The sequence below is a fragment of the Leuresthes tenuis genome, unplaced genomic scaffold, assembly GCF_036924035.1.
Source record: "Leuresthes tenuis unplaced genomic scaffold, fLeuTen1.0.hap1 SCAF_6, whole genome shotgun sequence".
NCBI classification, from domain to species: Eukaryota; Metazoa; Chordata; class Actinopteri; order Atheriniformes; family Atherinopsidae; genus Leuresthes; species Leuresthes tenuis.
Genome location: NW_027325360.1, coordinates 17,550,764 through 17,570,325, shown reverse-complemented (window position 1 = coordinate 17,570,325; position 19,562 = coordinate 17,550,764). Strand labels below are relative to the sequence as shown.

The following is a 19,562-nucleotide window of genomic DNA, read 5'->3' as shown; positions in this document are numbered from 1 at the left end:
AATCGTAGTAGAATAAGAGACAAAACGTAGGAAATCCACATTTTAGGAGGAACCTCTACTGCCAGGGATCCTCATGCTCAAAATACCGGTGAATCTATCACTCCAGACCAGAAGAGGTCGCTGCTGTTGGTTTCAATAACGTTTTGCGTCTCGTTTCTCCTCAGAGCAAGAATCTTTCTCGGCGGTGATTTGTTGATATCTGCGTTGCTAGGACATCACAACCAGTTTGCAGATATGTCGACTCTTTAATCACCAAATGGCTACTGTGGTTGAAACTTCATTTTCTGGGTCAGTTTCGCGCCAGGTCACATATGTATTGCTCTTCGTTTCTTTGGCTCATACTCAGAACACTGTCGGTAAGAGCTTTGTTTGTAACTTCAGCGCCTCTTATTATTGAGTCTAAGATGTGCGTGCTGCTAGTAATTTTTTCCATGTTACAGGCGTTACATTTCCATTTATTCTATGTTATTATCATGAGTTGTTGTCAGCAGAAATGGTAATATTTTGTTCAATAGTTTTCCAGCCGTCTTTTCTCACTACAACTGGACCTGCTGTCACCGCATTTCTGCTCGGGAACACCTCAGACGTCTCTCTGAAGCTTCGGACGGTTTCTCCATCCAACACAACAGGTAAAACCTACCAAGAAAGAAGGACCCTCCCACTTTACAGATGCTTTAATAGAATATTAAAGCATAATGTGTGAATAATGTGTGAATGTGTTAGTTTCCAGATGAGCTGTTTAGAAACAGTTAGGACGGGGTCTGTGGCTGCGTTGTGAACGGGCAGTATGTCGTCATTATGGGTAGATTAGATGGTTGGTGACTGTGGTTGTCTTTTACAGGGAGCGTTGGTCCTCCATCATGTGTGGTCGAGGCGACACGGTGGGTGCTTACAAGGGAGCCGATGGGAAAGGTAAAAGCTAATTTGATGGTGATCCTGACCAATGGTTATATTCAGATAATGATAAAACAATAATGCAGTGAGATGAAAGGGCCAGAGAACTCACCAAGGTAATACAATCCATCCATGATTCGTACTCCAGTTTGTTTCATCTTGTGCTTTAGAATGCTGTTCGGATTCAGCTGAATTTGAATCAGAGTCTGCGTTTGTGTGGTGAGAATGACACAACTGGTGACTGCTGTTCAGAGCGGCTGTGTGTCCTGGAAACCCTTCAGGTGTCTGCCTGCGTTGGCAGTACACCCCAGGCATCGCTGCTGATCCAGGCCACCATACATGCCCAGCTGTTTCCTAAGAGCACTGGATATGGTAATTCAAATTAAATTATAGATTTGTTTCCTATCATAATGTGCCTCCAAATTAGGGAGGTAAGCAACTTCAGAGTATCACACTCCTTGATATGTAAATCACTGTCCATTTCAGATAATAAAACAATCATTCCAAACCAAGTGTACCAACCACTGGGCTCTTGTCCCTGTGACCTAACATTCAGTGTATGTGACGCACGATGCTGTTGTGACAAGGTATATATTTTTATATATATATATTTGTCACTTTTCAAGTGTTTTATCAATAGAATAGTTGACGTATTACCTGCTGCATGAATGCACTTTTTTCTATCTTAACAGGACTGCTCCAGTGAAGACTTGAAGCTGTTTGAGTCCCATTGTCTACCAGGGCCCTTTGGTGGACAGGTCTCTCCTGCTCCAGATTATCAGTGCTCCGTGCAGTCTGCTGAAAACTCCCCAGATTGGTTTCCATTTCTATGTGTCAATTCTCCACCTGAAAACAACCCTTATCTTGGTCATTTTTACCACGGCAACACAATGTGAGAAAGGATTTGATGTTTTTTTTTTTCATTAAGCCATTTATTCACTAAGTTTTGCTTCATGATTTCATCACATATCTTTTGGTTTTAACCTGCCTAGTGCATCGAGGCCTCGCCCATCCTTTCAAAAGCCCACATTGTCAGCTCCAGTGCCAGTTAACCTTTATGTTCAAGGAAGTCCGATTGTAACCTTAAATAACCAGTACTTCAGTATTCCTCAGGTTAGTCTTGCAGATGTTGTTTTTTTCTTTCTAATACTTGATCTATTATGTGATATTTTGTATGTGTTGTCAGCGCTGTAACAACTAAGGTGTAATGTATATTTTTGGTCCACAGAGGGTCTTCGGGCAGTGTGTAAATGGTACCCCAGTAGCATTTTTGAAAAATTTCAAAGTCGAGTGCGAAACTCTGCTCCGTTCCTGTCCAGCTGGATCTCCCTTACAGACACTACCAGCAGATTTGGGTACTCGAGTGATGAATGGCCAAGGAGGTGTGTTTTACCTGCTGACCGTACTTGGAGCGGTGCTTTCATATGTTCTCAAACTTTTTTAATGCAGGCCTCTTCAAACCTGCTTTTACCTTTTATTTTCCTCTCAGGAGACGTCGTGGTGGATGTAACCGATGACGTCGCCACTGACTTGAGTCAGTTTATTTCTGAAAGCAAGGCAGTTACCTCTACAGGTAGTATGTATATAAGTACACACAGAGTATCCTAACCAAAGCAACTTAAACTGACATTTAGCCTAATTTTGAAATGTGTTAATCTTTTACTGAAGGCGAGAAGCTGATATGCGAAAATGTGACCTTAGCACTGGATTACAAATTCTACTGGAAAGGAAATAGCATCACAGGTATCGCACTGACACGCACTGTTGGGACCATCATCTCAAATGTTAGTGGTAAGTGCCTATGATGCTTTCCAGTAACTTGGTTTATTACCAGTTAAAGTTAAGAAACGTGTTTCATATAGTTTTGACTCATTTTGCTATTCTGTTCCCCAAACAGTGGCGTTAACTACAAGATATTCCGCTGTGTTTCTTAATGGAGACTTCATGGCTGAGGCCAACTCGGGTAACCCGGGTAAGAGCAAGAAAAAAAAAACTGTCCTTGGACAGGTCACTTTGTTTAAAGTACAATGTTCCCACTTGCTATTACAGAGAATAACTTATGCATTTTAAATGACAGGCTATCAGGTGGGAAGGCCTGTTATTGCTGGAGTCTTGGACAATAATTCAGACTCAATACAGAAGACGTTGATCAATATTTGGAAACCAGGTAAAATGTTGATTGGTTCAGGGCCAAAATACATTTCTGAAATCTTGGTACGTTATAAACCTTCCAGACATCTTTGGTAAACAAGAGCAGGCTTGCTTGCTCCTTGCTTGTTGGAACTAGACATAAAGAAGCTGCTTTCAGTTTTCATGCAGCTTAAACAGTGTGTGGAACTCACACTCACATAAGGAAATTTAGCTTTTTTTAATGCATTTTATGTTCTCTGTAAATCACTTGAAATCGTCTCGTTGAATTGTGCTACATGGATGGATTTGCCTTGCCTCACTGACTTGCACATGTACAGTTTGTCCTCACTTTTGCCTAATCTGGCTTCCAGTGCACGATGGACTCTGTTCCACTGCTGAGAAGAAAGCAGTTTTATTTGGGGAGAATTCAACATCAGGATGCCTGCTACCTGTCAGCCGACAGAATTTACCTCAGTGTAATCTCCTGAGGTAGGCGAGTTCAAATTTGACATGCATGTAAATATACTCTGTACATTTGTATTTGTTATTTAGATGTATTGTTTTTCTCTTTTAGAGACACGGTTGCTAATCTACAAGCAGCTTTGATTACATATGTAGCCAAGAGTGGAAACCCAGATGCTTTCACTATGACAGACTGGCTTAACATAAGCTGTAAGTAGTAACGGAGCATTGAAATTGTTCCTTTTTGTACTGTTAATGAGAGTAACTTTATATTCATTATATTTACAGATTTAGTGTCATATTTAACATATCTATTCTAGTTGTGACGCTGAACTCAAGCACAACTTCAGAGGACTCTGCAGGCGCATGCCGTGGTATTCCATCGCACCAGCATATCTATGTTTGGAGTCTTATCACCGGCCTGGTGGAGGGCTCACCTCAAAGGGAAATTCAGGATTTGCAAATCAGGTGTGTATCAGAGGCATATTCATATAGATGCACACTGCACGTTTTATTCTTGGATCATTGGGAGATGTTGGTCGTAATAACTTTTATTCAGTGTGCATAAATAATCCCATTTTTGTTGTTTTCAGTTATAGCCTGTCCACCTGGGCACTGGACTGTGGAGGAGGGGATTTCTCTTCATGTGCGGAGACTCAGCTGTTCCCCATCACTTCCTCTGTCACCTTTATAGACATCCCTATCAATATAGGACCACCAAAAACCAGGTGCATTGACAGGGAGACTCTTCTACCCTGGAGAGTTGCTAAGTCCCATGAAAGAATTCATGTTTGAGCTACCTACCTGATATTAACACAGAGTGTAATGTTTTGTCTCCGTTTTTTGCCTTGTAGGTTTCAGATCAACTTTACAGAATATGACTGTAGCAGGAATGATGTGTGTTGGCCTGAGCTCGCTTTTCCCATCACCAAATATTACACAGGTAAGAATTTCTGTCATCCAGGCCCAGCCTCTCTCTCTAAGATAAATCAGGATTGAATGTGATTGTATTATGGTCCCAATGGGCTTCTCCCATTGCTTAATCCATGCTTTTTCCATACCTGCTTTATCCTAGTCAGGGTCAGTTTATACCAGTGAATACAGTTTAAAAAAAAATTTTTTTAAAAGACACTGACAGGACTATAATGATTTGTTTGACGTTTCTCCTTCCCAGGTGAGCCATATTCTCAGTCGCTGGCTAAGGGCATGATCTTGGTTTTCTTCTTTATCACCGCCTCGATTCTTGGAACTCCATGGAGGCAAATCAGGCAGGTGTGGCACGGTGCCGCTCTCTAAAACTCTGAGAAAACTCTGAGAACAGATGTAAAGGATGACACTCCGATGGATAATGAGGAAGCCAGAGGCTACAAGAGGATGTGCCTAACTGTCCATTAAATGTAATTAGACTGTTTTCAATCGGAAAGAGGATATCATTACATAGTTTTTAACATTTAATGTTTTTGTATCGGTACACCACTGTGTAATAAAACTATTTTTTTCTATTAATCTCTGTCAACATACTTAAAACAGTCTTTTCAAAGGTGAGCAGGCTGCTTCTGCTGTCCTCCAGTCTGACTCCAGCACCGTCTAGGTTAGGTTTTCACACAAGGTCAACAACTACATGCAGAAGTTTGTATCATCTTTCCAACAACACAGAATCTGCGTTAAAAAGAAGAATGAGGAAATTATTATAAAATACAACATACTGCTAAAGGTTAAACCAGCAGTTCCCACCCTATGTGACTTCATTACACAAAAAAAGTATCCGGGTGGGACTCACATGATTCAGACATCTGTGATGGGATGTCAAAGTGGTGTTTTCCCCTCACTCAGGCTTATTTAGTTGAATAGCTCAAATTTGAAAAAGTAAATTACCCAAAAATTCTTCTTTTTTTTTTCCATCCAAAGGTCAGGGAAAAAATCCAACATTTGTGAGGCAGAGCTCTGTTTTTTGTTCTTGCCGTAGTACCTCATTAATCGTGTTAAGACTTCTCAGATTTGTCTTGTGACTGTTCGGAGGGTCGTGGCCTCATGGTAGATAACCATTGGACGAAATCAATTTAAAGCAGTTACAACTATCTACACTTCCGTCAACATGTGCAGGGAAACACTGTTTTACACATTTACTCTTCAGGTGTTACTTGGTGGTGTGTAATAATACACACTGTACCTGTATCACCATATATTGAACTGAAGTGTTTCTCCTTGTCTCCCCGCGTTTGAAACTTTCTCTTGAATGTTCATATTTCCTACTCAAAGTGGAAAACTTCTCACAACCTGGATCCTCACATTTCCCACCCAGTTGAACACCCCTAATATGTTAATACTGACATGAAAATATAAGTGGTGCAGAGTGAGAAAATAATAAAGTTCCAAATGTTACCAAGGAGGAGATTAATGCAACAAATACCAAAAGTTCAAATACTTGTAGAAGGTCATTTGTGCCCTTTTAAATGTTGTTTCTATTTATGTTTGTTTTGTATTTGTTTTAGGGAGATGGTAATATGTTAAAGGATAAAAAATACTTTTATTAAACAAATATACTGGTAGGTGTTTTACATGTTGATCACTTGGGTCACCAAGACTTTTTTAGATGATTAAAGTAATAATCGCAATGTTTTGATTTTAACAGCCTTGCATAAATGTCATTCTCTTAAAGGTGTTCAGTTCAAGTTGGTTCTCTTTATTTTGATCATTTTAGTAATGCCGGTTTAATAGATAAAACATGGTATGAAGTCTAGTTCAACAAGTCAAACCACACTATCCAAAATTATAGTTTAAATAGTTATATTGAAGTTCAAATAAGGATCTCTGAAATTCTGTGGTTTAAACCAAACTGAATTTAATATTAAAACCTTCATTAGGCTGGAACGTACTAAAGAACAGTTGGATTACATTGATCAGGCTTTAGTTATGAAAACGTGTACGTCTATGCTATCGAACAAAGAAAATGGAAAAAGTTGACAGTGTTTTTAATGCGCTCTGCTCAGGGTGCGCATTCCTTCAGACAGCGTCAGGGGGCTTTAAACACACGGAAGCTCTCACTGCGCAGACTCCAGAGGACGCAGGTCATTGGTCTAAATATACATTAGCCACCGTGGAGGTTGGTTATATTCAACAGTGCGAAGTCAAGTGACGTGGAGAGTTCAAAGATGGCAAGCATACGTCCAAAACTTTCTAAACTATGAGCAGACTTGTCTCAGCTCATTGAGATGAGCTACGCTTGCGATTGTGAAACTGTTTTGCCTTATATTTTCAGATTCCGCTTTGAAGAAACTGTTCATCTAAGAGTCAGGATCACGGCTTACCCGGCTAACCAGTTAGCTAGCTAACAGGAACAGTCCCTGCTCCAGCTGCGATAGCTATGTAATACCAAGGTTTTGTACGTCGTGCATTGTATTATCCCCTGAGCCAAATCATGAAAGGACAAGGAAGAACTTGACTGGCAACCGTTGACATAAACTTCACAGATACCGCACCAGTTAGCTTGCTATTTAGCCCGTTGGTGAAGTAATACCAGACCTGATTGTCAAGATGGGCACTCTGCTCCGAGGTGAAGAGATGTGTCTGGCCCAGTTGTTTCTGCAGTCTGGCTCAGCATACGACTGCATCAGTGAACTTGGAGAACTGGGACTGGTGGAGTTCAGAGACGTAAGTCCCCCAGTGGATCGATTTGAGACGTTAAACAGCAATATCCCACTTCAAGTCATTGTTGTGTTTGACTTAATCGAAAGTACTCGTAGCTTTGGTAAAGATGTACAAAATCTAAAAGTGCTAACAATTTGTGTCCGACTTTTTAGTTTGTAGTAAGTAATTTTGTTTTATTTGATTTCTTTTTTAATATATAATAGATTAAAACGGTGTTTTCTGTGCTCATTGAGCAGTGGTGCACCTTCACATCAAGGAAATTCCAACATTTCAAACATGCGTGCAAACATTGTAATCCAGCTTGTTCTGTAACAATCTAACTCAGGATCGTCCAGAAGTTGTAGAATGAATGACAATGTAGTAGTTAGAACACTGTAACCTCAACTTTGAAGAAAATTAAGATCCAAACAGCAGTGAATTTGAGACATGCATAAAGGTGATAAGAGAAAACACAGAAGACATGAATACCTCATGGATCAGAGCTATATAATGTTGTGTACAACCTCTAGTTGTACTAACTGACTCTGCAGTCGATAGTTTGTTCTTAAAGTGAAGAACATGGATATCAGTGGTTTTCACACTGTCTCAATAATGATTGGATGAGGGGTATACTTATTCATTCGGTGCCTGTCTGATTTATTGTCTTTCACCCGTTTCAGCTCAATCCCAGTGTTAACGCCTTCCAGCGAAAACACGTGAATGAGATCAAAAAATGTGAAGAGATGGAGAGAATCCTTGGTAAGGATAAACTGGTCCTTGATGCGGTAAATCTAATCTCCCCGTTTTATCTGTGCACTATGTCTGTTCAGTCATTGTTGACTTTTGGCAGGAAATATTCATAATTTTTCCCTCGCAGGACAAAGTTAAAGCTGTGGTGGGTCTATAAAAGTGCATGAACACACGAAGCCACTGAAGATTCTCTTACAGATGAATTGAAAGCCAGTGGCCCTACAGTCATGAGAAATGTCAGCTGGTCGTAGATTTGGTTGAATGAGCTGCGGTCTCTCGGGTATCTTAACCCTGGATTATTAGATTTGGAAGAGAATAACGCCCTGTCAGACTTAGATTCAATTCCAGTGTTATGCAAAGGATGGTCATGGTTTCTGGAAAATAAGATACATTTAGACACTGGTTTTGTGGCTTAGAAAACATTGCTTTTTGTTTTTAACAGGATACCTTCTGAGGGAAATCAAGAAAGCAGATATTTCACTGCCAGATAGAGATGTGAACCCTGTGGCTCCTTCACCCAAGCATGTCATTGCTATCATGGTAAGTTCCTTGCCATTATTAATACTTTTGCTGTCCTGTATTTTGGTACACATGCAAACTTGTTACTTTACAGGAGCAGCTGCAGAGACTCGAGGTGGAATTAGGTGAGGTGACCAGGAACAAGGAGCGGCTACAGAAGAATCTGCTGGAGCTGACAGAGTACACACACATGCTGCGCGTCACACAGAGCTTTGTACAGAGAACCGCCGAGGTGTGTAATTTAACCTCACCTTTTATTTTGTAGCGTAGAAACTGGAGTCGGCTGTTTAATTTGATCCTTGTTTTCTTCCTAAGCTTCCTGTATCTTGTGTTTACTTTTAGAGGGAACCGCTGCAAGTACAATATGAGGAGTTTCCCTTTCTAGAAAAAGACACAATGATGGACTACAGCAGCATGCAGAGGCTCGGAGCCAAGCTAGGGTGAGCTCTGCCTTTCTGCATCCTCAGGTGGCTTTTCAAGGGAGCACAGAGTAAAAGCTGGGCTTAGGGTGACATTGACCTTGTTTCATTTTGAAATGTGATGATTGAAACAACATGCAAGATGTTAAAGGTGGTCATTTTTTTGTGAATTTATTTAATTCTGGATGTTTTGAAGTTAAAAGCTTGTGCTCCCAAGTCAGTGTCTGTTCTCCTGGTTCTCTTTCAGTTTTATTTCTGGGCTTATTCAGAGGGCAAAGATTGAGGCTTTTGAGCGGATGCTTTGGAGAGTGTGCAAAGGCTACACTATCCTCAGCTATGCTGAGGTCGAGGAGTATCTACAAGATCCTGACACAGTAGGTTACTCGCCGCTAACGCTGCCCACGATTTCCACTCAAGTTTGACGACCTTTCATGTCACTTCAGTTACTTTTTTTTCACATTTGCATTCATTGCAGATTCCTTAATTTGTGTGAATGCACAGTATTTGACTTGGATAATAAACTTGGTTTCTTTAGATAGGATGAATTGCTCTCAATCAGCATTGATTAGACACTGGCAGCTTCATCCAGGAAATGCTTTTTAAGGTTGCTGGATCTTGCCACAGGTGTTAACATTTAGACCTTTGTCACAGCAAACATTTCTACTGTCATGGAGTGAAAAGTGCAGGCACGGTGTAAAATTGTAGAAATGACTAATTAATTTCCTTTAATCGCTCCACCACACCGCAACAATTAACCAGCGTCCACGACAGCAACAGCAAACCAGAATTTACCTTTTAAAGAAAAGTATACCATCCATCCATTTTCTATACCGACAGTCCGTTAATCGGGTAGCGGGTGGGCTGGAGCCTATCCCAGCAGTCATCGGGCGAAAGGCGGGGTACACCCTGGACAGGTCGCCAGTCCATCGCAGGAAAAGTATACCAATGAAATCTAAATGAATCCCACAAATCGCCCTCTGATTTGAACATTTGATTGTTTTTCTTTGTGTTCAGTTACCGGAACACAATGATAAAACTGTTTCGATTTATCTTGATATTAGTGGGAACGCGTTGTTGAATGTTTTTGTGGATGCAAAGTATAGAGTCGCGTGTTGTAGAGCACTTAAAAAAAGTCAAAGAAAAGCTGTTCGTTTGGCCAAATGTATGTTCATAAAATAAAAGACTAACGATTTTTTTTAAAAATGAGTCTTTTGGGAGGTACGTTTTCTCCTGCTTGTCCTTTTTAGTCAACCATGCCTGTGATCTCGTCCATCCAGACAGACGGTACTAATCAGATTATCGATTTCCTCTGGTTGAGTCGAGGGCAGGCATGTAAGGCCGCATCGGATCACTAATGGAATGTCAGACATGCTTTTGCTGCTAGAAAATCAGGGAAATGTTGCAGACAGTCATGCTTTAAAGAAGAAAAAAAAGAAAAAGAAAATTGTGTCTGTGTTTTCACGTCCGATCAAACTCTGTTTTCAGTTGTAAAAGCTTCTTTATTTGGATAAGGAACAGCTTGGTTTTTGCAGAGAAATAATAAATGAGTGTTTTGGCAATTTCTCTGGAATGTACAGTCTCCTTTTTTTTCTTGTTTCTAGTGAACAGTGAACCTCTGATGTACAGCGTTTTCCATTGTTTTCTTTCTGTAGGGTGAGCCTGTCAAGAGCATGGTGTTCCTGATCTCTTACTGGGGAGAGCAGATTGGTCAGAAAGTGAAGAAGATCTGCGACTGGTAATTATTGCACACGATACACCACCGGCCGACATAGATTTCTGTATTTTTTTTTTTCTTGTCCCAGTAGTTGTGATTTGTGAGTGATATATTTTTTCCCTCCATAGCTACCACTGTCACTTGTATCCGTATCCCAGTAGTAACGAGGAGAGGAATGATGTTGTGGAAGGACTAAGAACTCGTATTCAGGATCTGCACACGGTATGTTTTACTTTTGTTTTCCTGTTTTTAAAAGTATAGTTTAATAGTTTAAGTATAATTCAGTTATACGAGTGTCTGATCATTGACCGATGAGTGCTTATCATCTCCTTTCGGCCTGTTCTGTTATAGTCAAAGAGCAAAATGAAATGGCTGATGTATTTTCTAAAAGATCAACTCGGTTGTTCCTGTGGCTGCTGATACAAACACTGTGAATCATTGGTAGCTTCGACACGCTGTGAATGAGAAATGAGGATGGGCTCGCCCCTGTAGCACATGATCAACATGAGACCTCAGCTGAATGTGACTGAGTTTGTTTTTTCTTTCTCACCCGTTTAATCCTCCTTCTTTTTTCCACAGTCTTCTCTAATTCATACACATCAACCTTCAACGGTTGCCTTTTGTCTACGACATGTTGTTGTATTATTTTTCCTTCTGGTATGCCAGCTTCTGTAAACTCGCTCTTGTGTCCAGGTGCTTCTGAGAACGGAGGACTACCTGAGACAGGTCCTGATCAAGGCTTCGGAGTCGGTCTACACCTGGGTCGTCCAGGTCAAGAAAATGAAGGCCATCTACTATATTCTGAACTTGTGCAGTTTTGATGTGACCAATAAGTGCCTGATTGCGGAGGTGTGGTGTCCCGTCGATGACATTCCCAAACTGCGACGAGCCCTGGAGGAAGGATCGGTGAGGGAGCCGGTTGCTCTGCTTTCAGCTCCACTCTCACAGCAGGGGTTTCTGTTTATCTAAGCACAGCAGTATTTTCAAGAGCTCAGCTTCCCCTAAACATGAAATTGTATGAGGTCTTGTTTTCATATTACCCAGAAAAAAAAATATTGTGTTTGGCTTAAACAATGAAGGGTCATTGTTCATTCTGTATGAATGAGACCAGAGTTTTTAAAGAAACACTGTTAAGAACAGTCCTCCAACAAAGGATAACTTGTACATTTTCCACAGCTGCTTCTCTTATGTGAAACATTATATCTTTGTTCTTGGTGTGCGTGTCCTACTTGTTTTAAACCTGATTGGAACCCCCCTCTCACGATAACTTTGCCTATTGATATTTCAGAGAAAAAGCGGTGCGACAGTTCCCTCGTTCGTCAATCGTATTCCCACCACCGACACGCCCCCCACCTTGATAAGGACCAACAAATTTACCTCTGGATTCCAGAACATTGTAAATGCTTATGGAGTGGGAATGTACAGGGAGGTGAATCCCGGTGAGTGACGATCTCCATCTTTATTTAGTTAATTTAGTTTGATTTGATCTTTTTCTGTGTCAGCTGTCAAGGCAACACTAGAGATGTTTATGAACCTTGATGTGCTTCTGACTAGTTTTGAAGTACACTGACTTCTGCTAGGAGCATTCCCAGGCTTGAAACGTCCCTTGAGCACACAGGGGCTGTGATACATGATGATTCGGGTTCCAGCCCCGCACGACACTGTTTTGCTTTACACTCAGAGATGTGTTTTTATAACCGTGACGTTACATCGCACTACTGAAGGGAAGCTTTGAAAACGTTGTGTTTTTACTCTGACTTGCCTGTTCTTTTTTTTTTTTTTTTTTTTCTCGTCTCACCTCTCACTTTTAGCTCCATTCACAATCATAACTTTCCCGTTCCTCTTCGCTGTGATGTTTGGGGACCTGGGTCACGGCGTCATCATGAGTCTGTTTGCTTTCTGGATGGTGTTGTACGAGAACAACCGGAAACTCAAAAACACCAGGAATGAGGTGAGTGGCTCCTCTGAAGCAGGTTAAACGCAGGTAAAGCTCATGCAGTGTGGCTGAAGTGTAACTGCATGTGCGTATGTTGCGTCATTTTCAGATCTGGAACACCTTCTTTGAAGGGCGCTATATCATTCTTATGATGGGCCTCTTCTCCATCTACACTGGTCTGATATACAACGACTGTTTCTCAAAGTCTCTTAATATCTTTGGATCTGGATGGAGTGTGAAGGCCATGTTCAAAGCAGGTGTATGGACGTGAGTATCTAATGACAGGAGGGAATTTACTGTACGCCTAATATACGTCCAGCCAAAAACCTCAGCATATATGTATGGTTGATATAAACTGAGAACCCCAAGCCTTTGTGTTTATGGCAATTGTTCTTCATAACTGGATAGATGATGTACTGATGGAGAAGTGTAAGTCAATGCATTTTTAGCAAACCCTGTTGGTTCAGTCGCTTAACTGAACCAACAGGGTCATGAGATTGTAATGATGGACAACGGTTGTCACAGCTTTGTTCCCGCTCGTGTTTTTGTAGAGATATGGTCTGCTCCCAACGTTCATCTTCCAGTCAATACCTGGAACTCCTCCACCATTTAGTCTTGTGATTCCCGACGTATAAAAACAGGAAGTCATGTTAATTGAAATTAGAGGCTACAGTCCTCGCTGCTTTCGGCCCCGGTTCGAATCCCGCATCGGACGGCCTTTTACTGCGTGTTATTCCCCCTCTCTCTGCTTTCTGTCTCTTTTTATCTGTCCCGTCCATTAAAAGGCATAAAAAAAAATAGATACAAAACGGACGGATGGATGGAAGCCTTGATAAGAGCACGGTTGGTTAAGTACCACCTTGAAAAAAAATAAACGCATATGTTTTGTTGCTTAAACTTATGTATTCAGTCATTATTCAATGGTTTACTAAAATCCATGTGAAAAAAAATTGCTTCTCACTGTTCTCAGGTCAAATATTTATATGCGATTAATTAATTACTAAGCCTCTAATTAATTAGATTAATTTTTTTAATTGAGTCCCGGCCCATATATATATATATATATATGTATATATATATATATATATATATATATATATATATATATTTAAAAGAAGGTCCAGTGTTCTGTTGTATATCCACTTCAGCATTACTTGATTACTCACGAGAGAGCCCAAGATTCCCTCTTTACTGAACACTGGGACTTAGATTGTATAAATGGTGCTTAACTAAGAGACTGACACGTATCTCAAAAATAAGTTGCTCGGTCTCAGGAGGATAATGCCATACATGTAACACGCGTGTCCATGGCTTTATTTGTGCCTTTTATAGGAATGATGTTGTTCATGGAAATCGTTTTCTTACCCTGGATCCAAATGTTACAGGAGTCTTCAAAGGACCTTACCCTCTGGGAATTGATCCAGTGAGTAGAATATTGAAACTTTTAAAAAATTGATTTAATTTTTTTAATTTAATCATCATTTATGTATATGTGTCATAGCACTTTCTTACACACATACTCAATCTGTGCTTGTCACTGTGGTGGGGAAATGCGTCATAATTTAAGAATAATTTTTTTTCTAAACTAACAAAGGTGAATTTTTATGTAAAACCTGGTGCTGATCCAGTAAACTGGACCTGCCCACGACTCTTCTAAAAAGTTGGTTAGTTGCCTGATTTGTGGAAGAGCTACAAGAAGACACTCAGCTTTTGGGACTGAAATTATTGAATGAAGTGTGTAAAGAATTAAGGTCTTTAGATGATGATGATGATGATGTTGTTGCCATCCTTTGTGGGGTCTTTTTTTACTCTGATGCAGCATCTTTATCGAGTTCATATGAGCAGTTAACAAGCAATATTTCCCCCCTCTCTGTTTGTAAAGATATGGAACTTGGCATACAACCGCCTTACATTCCTTAACTCTTATAAGATGAAGATGTCAGTGATATTGGGCATCATACACATGAGCTTTGGTGTCATCCTCAGCACCTACAATCACATGTAAGTATTAGTTTGCTCTGTGCTTTGTATTATTTTTTCCATTTGTTTTTATTTGAAAACCACCCACTTTTGTATTATGTTGTTTTAAATGGTCCGTTTTGCTTTTTTGTCACAAAAAACCCCCAGATATTTTAGGAAGAAGTACAACCTCTACCTGGTTTTCCTGCCTGAACTCCTGTTCCTGTTGTGTTTATTTGGCTACCTGGTTTTCATGATCGTCTACAAGTGGCTGGCGTTCTCTGCTAAGGACTCCAGACACGCCCCGAGCATTCTCATCCACTTCATAAACATGTTCCTCATGCAGGGTGACGGAGTGCCTCCCCTCTACCCAGGACAGGTGAAAAGCTCGACACTTTTTCTCAGAACAGATCCAGTGGAAAGTTGATTGAGGTACAGTAGTCACTGAGAGGGAACATGCTGTACTTAAATGTTGCTTTTTCCTCTTCCAGACTGGCCTTCAGGTATTCCTGGTGGTCATTGCGGTTCTTTCAGTACCGGTGTTACTCCTGGGGAAACCACTCTACCTTTACTGGCTTCACAATGGGGGCCGACGTCTTGGAATGTACAGGGTGAGGGTTTAAGACATGTCTGCTCACGTGTATGTGCTGAGATGTGGGGGGAAAAAAGTCTCCAAATGCTTGCTCTAAGTAGAGATGGACCAATTAATCAGCTGGGGAAGTATCTTAAACTGCTGATAATTTTAAAACACTGAGCAAAATTCACACCTGTCTGTCTGGAAGACGGTACCGAGGCCATGCTTTTGACTAAATGTGGACATTTCCACACATTTTGGAAGCACATTTTTGGCCTGTTGATGTCATCAAATGGAAAACGAAACCACATGAGGGCATGCGTTCTGTAAACCTGCAATCGGGTGCCCTGCCCCCTAATGAAAACCTACCAGCTCTAATTGTAAATATGCAAATCCATTTGGTGTGTCTGTGTTTTCTTAGGGATATGAGCGTGTGCGGCGCAACAGCGAAGAGGAGCTCTACTTGCTCAGGGCTCATGACATGGAGGAGGGCAGCAGTCACAGTGATCTCTCCAGCAGTGGAGAGCACCACTCAGAGGTGGTTTGCAAATCAAACATAAGTATTTCTTGTTATTTTTTTCACCGTTTTCTGGCTGTGACGTTGACGCGTGCGTTTTTTGGTATAGTTTGACTTTGCAGATGAGTTCCTACATCAGGCCATCCACACCATAGAGTATTGCCTGGGTTGCATCTCCAACACAGCTTCCTACCTGAGGCTTTGGGCTCTGAGCCTGGCACATGCCCGTGAGTATGACGCTTTGCAGTGGAAGATAAAAGTCAGTCAATCCTTTATGTGTTCAGTTCAAAGTACAAGATGTTATTGTAGTTCACTTTTAACGGTGGAGCATGTTTACACTATTAAACTGATCCGTTGCAAGCGCCTCAAACTGCGAGACCTTCTGTCAGACTAAACCCCCAACTTGTCTGACTTTGTCAAAAAGTTCCAGCTGTTATGAATGGCCGGTCTCTCACATCGTCTTTGACCTTATAATAAACACAACTTGAGCAGCTTCTGGGGTCTGTTTTGTTCACCTGGCGTTTCTGTCGAATCTGTTATGATATTACATGCTGGAAGCACGGGTTTTCTCATCGATATTTTATTACTTTTCTGCTTAGTTTCCTGTGTAGACCAGTTTCTTCACTGTGCTCTAGGCTTTCATGTTGTTTTGTCACCTCACCAGTCTCTTACCGACTGTAGTTCCTGCTGATGGCTCATTCAGAACTCCTCTCACTGCTCCAGAATTTTAAATGTGCTAGATATTCGGTCTCTAAAAATCATGTTTTGTTTTTTAAAACGTTCACATCTAACAGTTGATAGCCACTTAATGAGCTGCAGATCTGAGCCATTTGTCCTCGACTCAAAACTCGGGCTTAAAATCTTGTAGTCTGAACTAGGACTGACCCATGATCTGTTTTCCTGTGAAAGTACCACCTCACATTTCCCTTTCTTTTGGTCACGTCCATACCAGATGTTAAGCATTATTAGATTGAGTGTGTAGTTACTCTGCATTTGTTGCTTTGATCGATTAAAAAGTAAATATAACATTTTCTGTAATGCACTGTGCTAAAGGGGCAACATGGTCAAGACCAAAGCCAAGGATTTCAGATCTATGACAGGCCCGATGGTTGCTTGAATATTGTTGTCTTCCTGTTTGTGTCGGTTTGAATCCCCACTGTTAACAGCACACGTGCACTTCTCTCTGCTTTCACAGAGCTATCGGAGGTGCTGTGGACCATGGTGATGAGGGTGGGACTGCGAATGGACACCACTCTCGGGGTTTTATTCCTGGTTCCAGTGTTTGGACTATTTGCTGTTCTCACTGTGTCCATCCTGCTAGTAATGGAAGGTCTATCCGCTTTCCTCCATGCCCTCCGGCTGCACTGGTAAGCACTCGTTGAACTGTCAGGGTCAATAAGCCTTTAATAGTCTCAGTATTTTAATATTTTTAACAGCTTTTTGTCTCCTCCCGCAGGGTGGAGTTTCAAAACAAGTTCTACAGTGGGACTGGAGTCAAGTTTTGCCCCTTCTCCTTCTCTCTCCTGCCTTCCAGCTTCGAGCACGATGGCTTGCTCTGAAGGAAATATCTAAAAATACTGTGCTCATAAAGACTTATTTCAGAGATGTCACACGGTAGTTTTGGTATTTATTTTGCTCTCCCTCTTTCCTGTGAAGAAATGAAATGGTAAGTTTCTCAAACTTTGACCTGAACCACGCTGCCTTGCCAACATATCAAGAAACAAACACTGGACAGATTGGTTCGTATTGCAAATGTGTGCAACAAAGGGTGTTTTCTTCGAGGATCAGCATACCTCGCTGCAGAAGATTTGGAGGCTACCGCAGTGTATGTTAGGGTAATATTGGCAAAGAAATGGACGACTTGCGGTTATTCATTTTTGTTTTCCGTCAGTTCGTTTATCTTCTGTAGCATTTATTTCACCGTAAATGTTTCTATTATTGCTGTGACTTTTTTAATGTTTTCGCTGAGCTTCTGTTTAGTCAGATCTGGTTTTAAAAAAAAAAAAAAAAACACAGAGTACCGAGAGCCATCGTGCAGGGAAGGAGTTCCTGCTCAGAGCTTTTCAGAAGTCCAACCACATGAGGGCACGTTGTATCATTCCTCAAGCTTCACGGTGTCTCTCGTTGATGGTACTGAGACACGGCAAAGGATTTTTGACATTTTGGCCTTGAATAGCGCCTGGGCAGGTGTGTGATTAAGATGTATATACTTTTACAGAATTATTTTTTTAATTTATTATGAAATGATGTGTCAGAATTACAGACGAATGTTATCGGGGTGTGTTTTTAACACTTGTGCATTCACAGTGTTGCCTTTCCACCCTCCATTTGCTATGGTGTCTAAAATTCCTTGTATGGGAAACCTTAATACATTCATTTGGTGACTCATCTCTGCTGGTCTGAGCCCTTTGGTTTGTAAGATCCTACAACCATATTCAGGGCAGCGGCCTGGTTGTATTAAATCTTAATGGGCGATGACTGTCAGATGCGAGTCGATGCTCCTTTTTAGATGAATTTGTTCTGTGTGGAATTGGTATTGGGATTTCTTTTTGCAAAGGGAATCGGACTGTCTCATTATTGATTGTCTGCACTTTTACACTGGCACAGTTTGTTACAGAAAAATACTGCCACACATTTTTGATGATAACGATGGCATTCTGGGGCCCTTTTCATACAGCAGCTTTTGCTGCTCATGTTTGGTCTCCACCCGTGTGTGGTGCGGCGTGTTCTGTGCCTTTACCCTAAAAACTGAAGGGTTAGACACAGCTAAGACATAACAGGGCGAGCTTAAAAGGCTGTGTGAAAGGGGCTACTGTTTAATTAACGCAATTTATGATTCTTGATTATTAGTTAGATAAAACTAAATGGTTATTTTAATGGTTATGGTCAATTCTTCTAATCCAGCCCTAATTTTTCCCTTCATTTAATTAAAAGAATGTTTTTCAGTAACTGTCACTCCATGCTGTAACTCCTCAATCATTTATTCTCAATGTCAATAAAAATGTATTTGAGATTTTTAAATTCTTTTTGAATGTTTTTTTTTTCCCACTGAGAGCTGATAATTACATTTTCTTTCCTCTACGTGATTTTAGACAAGTTTTAGCCTATAGAGGTAAAACAATAACCTTTAGATGCGAAGAAGCAACAGTTGGTTCTATTGCTGCTTTTTTTTTTATTATTATGGCTCTTTTAACTTTAGTCCTGCGTTTAAACATTTCTGATGTTAATTGTTAACCTAGGAATATAAGGTGGGGAGGGAAACGGTACACCATGGATCTGACAGAGGGTATCCGCTGGTTTCAATTTGTCGAAGTCCCCCAAGTTGTTTCGATGAACTACTGATTCGTAGGGATGGAGAAGAAGAATGGAAAATGATCCAGTTCCTGGACGTTGTCCCTGAAGACTCACCATCATAGATGCTGTTTTTCAAAAGCGTTGCAGAGGAAGAAATTGAAGCGAAAGTTCCTGTTGGTAAGTGTCTCATATCGTTTCTACCATACAAACAACCCCAACTCCAAAACAGATGGGACAGAGCAAGAAAATGCAGGAAAAGTAAGGGGACACAAACAGCTGGTGGAATTGCTTGCAACTAATCAGGTTAGTGGGATGATTGGGAATAAAATGAGCACTTCATAGAGGCTGAGTCTCTCAGAAGTGAAGATGGGCACAGATGTTAAGCAATCTACAAAAAGCTGTACAAACTGTGGAGGAATTTCAGAATTTCTCAATGTGAAACTGAAGACTGAATAATCCATCATCTATGCTACATAATATAATCCAAAGATTTCTAGAATTGTGAGCAAGGGACCCTGCCAAAATCAATTTTGTATCTTTTTGATTTTGGGCATTATTTCCATCATTAAAATCATTGCATGGGCACACCAACACTTCTTGAAACCCTGTTCATCATGCAATCCTCATACTGCATTTAGTAAGAGAGCAGGATGTGGAGGTTAAAGCAGGTTAAGGCTCTGTCATGCATAGAAGAAGCCATATGTGAACGTGACTGAGGAACACCACCGTCTTCTCCGGACCAAAGCTCCAGAGAGCATTGTATTGAC

The 19,562-nt window shown here is 40.8% G+C and overlaps 2 protein-coding genes across 3 annotated transcripts; both read left to right on the top strand.

The window, feature by feature from the left end:
* The first annotated feature begins 152 nt into the window (after positions 1–152).
* Positions 153–5,101, top strand: tctn2 (tectonic family member 2). Its single transcript, XM_072387945.1, has 18 exons — positions 153–356; positions 516–629; positions 842–912; positions 1,065–1,266; positions 1,381–1,481; positions 1,587–1,786; positions 1,887–2,007; positions 2,123–2,276; positions 2,384–2,467; positions 2,563–2,685; positions 2,792–2,866; positions 2,972–3,061; positions 3,396–3,513; positions 3,599–3,696; positions 3,807–3,954; positions 4,080–4,214; positions 4,341–4,429; positions 4,661–5,101. Exons 1-18 carry the CDS (start codon positions 257–259, stop codon positions 4,780–4,782), a joined length of 2,145 nt encoding a protein of 714 aa, XP_072244046.1. The 5' UTR covers positions 153–256; the 3' UTR covers positions 4,783–5,101.
* Positions 5,102–6,579: 1,478 nt separating this feature from the next.
* Positions 6,580–18,477, top strand: atp6v0a2b (ATPase H+ transporting V0 subunit a2b). Of its 2 annotated transcripts, none has more exons than XM_072387944.1 (20): positions 6,580–7,137; positions 7,794–7,872; positions 8,306–8,403; positions 8,477–8,614; positions 8,725–8,822; positions 9,049–9,175; positions 10,454–10,536; positions 10,644–10,737; positions 11,209–11,421; positions 11,804–11,954; positions 12,327–12,466; positions 12,561–12,718; positions 13,784–13,874; positions 14,334–14,452; positions 14,579–14,789; positions 14,902–15,021; positions 15,406–15,522; positions 15,611–15,728; positions 16,697–16,868; positions 16,958–18,477. In XM_072387944.1, exons 1-20 carry the CDS (start codon positions 7,021–7,023, stop codon positions 17,058–17,060), a joined length of 2,547 nt encoding a protein of 848 aa, XP_072244045.1. In that variant the 5' UTR covers positions 6,580–7,020; the 3' UTR covers positions 17,061–18,477. The 2 variants fall into 2 exon arrangements, with proteins under 2 accessions (XP_072244045.1, XP_072244044.1); XM_072387943.1 differs by having other exon boundaries at positions 15,406–15,525.
* The last annotated feature ends 1,085 nt before the right edge of the window (positions 18,478–19,562 follow it).

What these genes read in the sequence shown, in the direction of transcription:
- tctn2 (XM_072387945.1), top strand. Translation starts at nt 257, where the DNA reads ATGGCTACTGTGGTTGAAACTTCATTTTCTGGGTCAGTTTCGCGCCAG. An exon ending in TTTTACCACGGCAACACAAT is followed by an intron (nt 1,787 to 1,886) that starts GTGAGAAAGGAT and finishes TAACCTGCCTAG; the next exon opens with TGCATCGAGGCCTCGCCCAT. An exon ending in CATCATCTCAAATGTTAGTG is followed by an intron (nt 2,686 to 2,791) that starts GTAAGTGCCTAT and finishes TTCCCCAAACAG; the next exon opens with TGGCGTTAACTACAAGATAT.
- atp6v0a2b (XM_072387943.1), top strand. Translation starts at nt 7,021, where the DNA reads ATGGGCACTCTGCTCCGAGGTGAAGAGATGTGTCTGGCCCAGTTGTTT. An exon ending in CTCAGCACCTACAATCACAT is followed by an intron (nt 14,453 to 14,578) that starts GTAAGTATTAGT and finishes AAAAACCCCCAG; the next exon opens with ATATTTTAGGAAGAAGTACA. An exon ending in CATGCCCTCCGGCTGCACTG is followed by an intron (nt 16,869 to 16,957) that starts GTAAGCACTCGT and finishes CTCCTCCCGCAG; the next exon opens with GGTGGAGTTTCAAAACAAGT.